The sequence below is a fragment of the Lathyrus oleraceus genome, chromosome 6 (genome assembly GCF_024323335.1).
Source record: "Lathyrus oleraceus cultivar Zhongwan6 chromosome 6, CAAS_Psat_ZW6_1.0, whole genome shotgun sequence".
In the NCBI taxonomy this organism is placed as follows: Eukaryota; Viridiplantae; Streptophyta; class Magnoliopsida; order Fabales; family Fabaceae; genus Lathyrus; species Lathyrus oleraceus.
Genome location: NC_066584.1, coordinates 32,276,439 through 32,283,348, shown reverse-complemented (window position 1 = coordinate 32,283,348; position 6,910 = coordinate 32,276,439). Strand labels below are relative to the sequence as shown.

General features: G+C 39.7%; 1 protein-coding gene across 1 annotated transcript; it reads left to right on the top strand.

The window, feature by feature from the left end:
• The first annotated feature begins 5,644 nt into the window (after positions 1 to 5,644).
• Positions 5,645 to 6,562, top strand: LOC127093837 (putative serine hydroxymethyltransferase, mitochondrial). The gene is made up of 3 exons (XM_051032740.1): positions 5,645 to 5,839; positions 5,926 to 6,126; positions 6,272 to 6,562. The coding sequence occupies exons 1-3, from the start codon at positions 5,645 to 5,647 to the stop codon at positions 6,560 to 6,562; spliced, it is 687 nt and encodes a 228-aa protein (XP_050888697.1).
• The last annotated feature ends 348 nt before the right edge of the window (positions 6,563 to 6,910 follow it).

Below are 6,910 nucleotides of genomic sequence, written 5' to 3'. Positions count from 1 at the left end.
TATTACTTCTTGGTCAGCATTGACTAAGGGAATAACTTCTATCCACTTAGTAAAATAATCAATATCCACAAAAATATGTTTTCGACTCTTAGATGATGCTGGTCGAATTTCACCGCTTAAATCCAATGCCCAAACTTTGAACGGCCATAGCTTTACAACCGCATGTAATTCTCTTGCAGGGACATGTTGAATGCCTACATGTACTTGACACTCCTGACAACCCTTAGCAAAATCAATAATCATTTAGAATGGTGGGCCAATAAATGCCTTGTCGACACAACAATCATCTTATCTTGTGCCCCACTTTATGCGTACCATATGCTCCGTTATGAATGTTCGATACAACTTGATACGCCTCACTCTCACCGAGGTATTTGAGCAAACTAACCCCATGCGTTTTCTTGAAAAATGTGTTCCATATGATATCATAGCCCAAAGATATGTACTTAACCTTTCGATCAGTTAATCGTGTCAGATTCTCTAATTATTCGACTATTGGTCTTTGCTAGTTAGTATCAGTCAAAATTTTCAATGGCAAAGACCTCGAAATTTACAGGATTTACTGACCCCAACTTCGTCATTTTTAGACCTGAAGGAGACAACCTTGTCGATTGGACACTATGTATCCTGAAGTAATTTGTGCCAATTCATCCGTCTTTTGATTTTCAAGTTGAGGAACATGTTGAATATCCATAAATCGAAACACTTGATTAGTCGGTTGGCTATAATAAAGTACATGATTAAGTTTTCCTTAATACATTTGTAATCCTTCATTGTCTGCTTAACCACTAATCTTGAGTCTCCTCTTATCTCGACTCTTTTCCCCCCAAATCTAACAAGATTTCGAGACCATCTATCAAAGCCTCATACTCGGCCTCATTATTTGAGCAAGAGTCGTCAACTTTATATTTGAACTTCATCAGAATCTTATCAGGTGAAATTATTAAAATTTTAATGCCAGTTCCACTTTTTATGGTTAGAGCCGTCAAAGTATAGCTTCCAAGATTTTGGCTCCAAATACTTTTGGGGTGCCTCGACTACCGCATGATTAAAGATGAAGTTGGCGACCATATGTCCCTTCATTTCCTTTAAAGGCACATATGTTAGGGTGTATTTTATTACGGAAAGAGACCATTTTCCAATTCAACTATGTAAAAAAAAATTAGATAACATGCGTTTAATAATGTCGAAATGCAAAGACACATACGCACATCAATTGGTTTTATATAATGTTTTAATTTCATACATAAGAAATATAAGCAAAGGCACATCTTTTCTATAAGACTATACCTAGTTTCTACATCGTTCAAGACTCGACTGAGGTAATAAATGTTCCTTTCAACACCATCATCATCCTTTTGTGCTAACATGTTTCCTATAGTCAGGTCTGAAGCATAAATATACAACCTAATGCATCTATTCCTAACATTAGGGTACAAAACCAGAGGATTCATCAAGTACTCCTTTATTTCTTCGAAAACCATTTTATGCTCTAGCTTCCATTTGAACACTTCCTTTTTCATTAGAAGTAGCGGCGAGAACGGTCAAATCTTGCCACTAAGGTTTGAGATAAACCTCCTCAAAATGTTAATCTTCCATGATAAAGATTGGAGCTCTTTCTTAGTCGACCGGGGCGACCCCTTACTCCCTGGTGTATGGTATGGAAGCAGTCCTACCTGTTGAAGTAGAGATTCCTTCTCTAAGAGTCATGTTGGATGTCAAGCTAGATGAAGCTGAATGGATTCGGACAAGGTTCAATGAGTTAAGTCTTATCGAAGAGAAGCGAATGGCAGCCATTTGTCATGGGCATTTGTATCAGAGTCGGATGAAGAGAGCCTTTGACTAGAAAGTGCGCCCTCGATGTTTCCAAGTCGGAGATTTGGTGTTGAAAAGGATCCTTCCTCCTCAAACGGATCACAGGGGCAAGTGGACTCCTAACTATGAGGGACCGTATATCGTCACCAAGGTTTTCGATGGTGGGGCCTTAATGCTTGCAACGATGGATGGTGAAGACTTCACTTCCCCGGTAAACTCAGACGCAGTTAAAAAATACTTCGCATAAAATAGACCCGCTGGACGGTAAAAAGAACAGTTCAGGCAAAATGGGCATCCCGACGAACCAAGAAAATGAAAAGGTTCGGGCAAAAATTAGGGATTTAAAAATGAAAAGATCGTACACCCGGTAAGTTGAAAACCTGAGAAGGTAACTTAGGCAAAAATGGGTATCCCGGTGGATTGAAAACCCGAAAAGGGAAATCCAGGCAAAAGTTAGGGATTTAGCGAATGACTGCGTTCTGAGTTAGTTCTGAATCTCATCTCATGTCGGTGACTGGAAACTTTCAAAAGGGTAGGAAACAGTCCAATCACTTTTTCAGAAGACTGATCATCTGGAGGATCTTGAAGACGGGCAAGTCATAGCAGAATTGGAACCCAGTAGAAATCCATCTCACATTGCCACTAGATTAATTTCTGTTTTTGCGATTACCTCTTCTTAGGGATTGCTTCCTGATGTAAATGCCTATTCAGAGGCCATTCAATCAATAAAATCATGTTACTCAGTATATCTCCGTTTTCATTTTCATTTTACTGTTTTGTTTGCAAAAATGACGTCCGAATTTTTGATAAACATTGCATCATGACACATAAGGGCTTTACAGGTATATGCTTAATAAACATTTAAAGTTGATGTGAATTTTAAGTGCTTTGGATCATCTATTCAGAACAGATACCCTCGGGGCATTTCCTAAGCATGTGTGTCAGACTATACACTCCCCAGCGGAGTTGACAGTACCAGACTGTATCTTCCCAGCAGAAGCAGCTGCTCCTCAGAGTTCGATGCCAGATCGAGGATTTCAATCCCAGATCGATGATCTCTTTCCTGGAAGCATAACCTCGGTACCGTATCGGTGTTTGCTCCCCCCTGCTGAGTCATCTCTCGTAGATTATGGTTTCCAGAACCACTATCGCTTCCCCCAACAACAGGTTTCCAGCGCCGTTCTCTCCCCAGTCAGAGTCTCGGTATCTCGTCATTGCCAGAACACCGCGCGGACGGTCATTTCCCCACATAGTTCATTATGCTGTGCATCTCCAACAGTAGTGCCAGGGTCCAGAAGATTGTGATCATTTCCCCAACAAGATTCCTTGCTTCGGCTTGGCATTTTCCCCAGCATTTCGCATCCCTGCATGTAGAATCATATTGCATTGCATCCTCCCAAATCGCGTAGCATTTCCATTTTCATGGAGCATTACGCCATCGCAAAATTCAAACATACGCATGTAAGCATAAAACATTCTCGGTATCCCAAGTGATAAGCCAGAAGTTTGTTTCCAGTGCTCAGACTGAAGGTTGTTCATGACTTATTATCCCCAGCATGGGTCGTTGGCCCACGTGCCGCCTCAATTATCATTTTCCCTATTTCTGCCGAGGTTGATAGGCATGAAGTTTCCGGTATCCAGACCGAAGTGGCATCCAGGCCAGTTTCCGATTTTCAGATCGAAGAAGTTTCCGACATTCAGGTCGATGCAACTTGTGGCATTCAAGCCAGTTTCCGGTATCCAGACCGAAGTGGCATTCAGGCCAGTTTTTCCGATTTTCAGATCGAAGAAGTTTCCGACATTCAGGTCGATGCAACTTGTGGCATTCATGCCAGTTTCCAGTATCCAGACCGAAGTGGCATCCGGGCCAATTTCCGATTTTCAGATCGAAGAAGTTTCCGACGATCAAGTCGAAGTACTTGTGGCATTCAGGCCAGTTTTCCGATTTCCAGATCGAAGTGGTGTTCAGACCAGATTTCCGGTGATCAGACCAACATTGATACTCTCATATTCCGATGCTTAGTGTTCAGACTAATGTGCGGCGTTCAGGCCATGGGTATTCCTGTGTTACCATTTATTTTGGTATCCAGGTCAACTTTCTATTTCGGTACTCAGGCCGATTTTCACCGTACCAGACGGATTCTTCTTTTGAGATTGCTTCTTTGCCGATTCTGACAGGCATTTGTTAATTATTTTCCCAGCGGAGTGCAAATTGTTCGTCTGTTCTTGGTATTCAATCACTTTTCACCCTAATCGTCAGAAAGTCGAGGCTATTCATATCGACAGGTTCGCAGTGGATTGAACAGGGACAACTGTAACATCTCAAAATTTGCCCTCCTTTTCTTTCAAAAAAAAAAAAAACACGCATCCATGCATATCATATCATATCATATCATATCATATTGTATCATATCATATCACATCATGTCATAGGGATTCAGGATCAAAATCCGGGTCTTCTTAGTATTTAACCATCTCCCACTATGATCATATGAAGAGTGTCCTGCCTCATATTCTCTAGTTGAAGATACTTAAATAGGGGCAACTGTCATACCCCGATTTTGGTCCTGATTTTCTTTCCATTTTTTCATTTTTATTTGGCACTTGGCCTAAAATTCATTTGCATACATTCATTCCCAAATCCATTTTTTTATTGATAGACATTGGTCATTATCTAGTTTCTTGATCATGGTGTTTTTTTATTATAAAATGGATTTTAATTATTTGACTTTTTTTTAATTTTCAATTTGATTTTAATTTTGAATTAAGTTTAATTCCAAATTTCAATTTAATCTTAATTGTTTATTTTACTAATGATTCAAACTCTAATTGATTTTAATTTCCAAATGAATGTTAGAGTTGATATCAAAGTAGTTTTAACGAATTATAGATTAATTTAATTTTAATTTGGTTTATGCTGATTTGTTATTATTATTTAAATTGATATTTAGATTAGTCTTGGATTATTCCTAAAAAATCCATATCCATTTTTATAATCAAATATCCAAAATCCATATCCATTGTCATTATCCATTTGGAACCAATTTAAACCATAACCATCCAAATAGTTATACATTCCATACAAATCAATACAGAACCATTTCCATACAATATCCAAATTACACCAAAGGTATGAGAATTCACTCAACAGTCATGGAATCCTTTCCCGATTATGACCAATAGAATGTTTCTACAGTCATTTACAAGTGGGATATTTTCTATGTGTTGCATTTGTCATAACCAGAGAACCATGATTGTTCTTTTGATTTAGCAAACTCGCGTTCCTCTTCATTACAAACTGGTTCAAACTTATTAACACTAAGTGATGGTTCCTTGGTGTCCTCATCAATAGGGATGGCATTATCATTACAAGTAGGCTGTATTTGCTTCAATTGCCAAACGTGACCTGCAACATGGACGTTGATTGTGGAAAACTTCCTGTCCAAAACAGATCATACATCAAATGGTCATGCACAAATATAAATGACAAACCAAACCAAAGCATAATAATCTACAATTCAAATCTTAACAGCCTTACATCAAGCCAAGAATGCAACATTACCACAGAATCCGTTTTATATTACACAGTTACCTATAGAGAACTTTGAAGGCTTTGATATTATTGCATTGTTGATATGGAAAGGCGCAGAACAACAATTCAAGAATAATAAGCTCATGTTGAAGAGCTTGTTGAAGTCTGCTGGAGAAAACTGCTAGTATCTTCCGACCAAAGCTCATTATCGCTAGTGCTAGTGCTTACCCCCGAGACATTGATTATCCCCGCTTTAGAAAAATTGAAGGTAGCATAGGTGCCTTCCTTATGATGGATATGGCTCACATAAGTGGACTCGTTGCTGCATCTGTGCTTGCCGACCCCTTTGAGTTTCGTGACATTGTCACCACCACAACCCACAAGTATTTGAGAGGTCCTAGAGGTGGTATGATTTTCTTCAAGAAAAAAATCCTGTGCATGACGTTGATTTTGAGACTGCCATCAACAATGTTGTTTTTCCCTGTCTACAGGGTAATCCACATAACCACACAATTGGAGGACTGGCCGTTTGCCTGAAATATGCTCAGTCACAAGATTTTAAAAATTACCAAAACCAGGTGGTTGCCAACTGCAGAGCTCTTGCTAACCGATTAGTTGAGTGTGGATATAAATCTGTTTCTGGTGGTAGTGATAATCACCCGGTTCTCGTTGATTTGAGGCCATCGGGTATTGACGGTGCTCGGGCCGGTGCTAGGCAGCGGGAGGTCACCATTATTGGGATTGGTGAAAGGGCTGGAAATGCTTCCTTGGAAGAAGTTGTGATGGCCTTGAAATACGGAGGACATATCTTCAGCAATCTCCACACTAGAATCAATACAAAGCACAATCATTTGTCTCACCATATGAAGCTTCTGCCTGCCAAATTAAAATCAAGAAAGATCACTGCTTCTGCCTCCAACTCAGTTGGCTCAAGATATAACAGGTTTTGGAATGGGACAAGGTGATAACAAAGCAGAGGAGCACAATATCACCACAAACCTTAATTTTTCACCACCAGGAAAGAAGTCAAAGAGCGAAGGGTTTGCTGGTCTTGATAATTGGGATTTAAGCAATGAAGAAAGTGATGAGTTGGTTAGAAATTCACCTGTAAGAAATCAACGTTTATTCACTAGCCGGCGCACCGTGAAAACCAAAGCTCCTCATGTCTTCGTCGTTTTTACTGCAGTAAAGAAAACATGGCATTGGCAACAGTAAAATCTCAGGAAAATATCCCAATTTGGCATCCAGACAAAACAATTGGAGAAAGCGTGGTTCAGATTACCTTTCCAAGGCCAAGCATCAAAGAAGGTAGTCCAATTCTGAGCATCAAAAAGACTTCTGGAAATTTTCTTCTTTGAGCTTTTGAGTACCAAATCCGAAAACCCTAATCTGTGAGCATAAAAGGAGAAAAAGAAATCAGTGAGAGGGACGAAAAACTTGGAGGCGGAAAACTCCACAAGAGAACCCTAATCCCCAAATAAGGAACCGATTGGAAGGAGTGAAGGAGGGAGATTCGTTACCTGAGTTGTCGTCACCTTCGAAGGTCCGAAGGTGAGCTCTTTT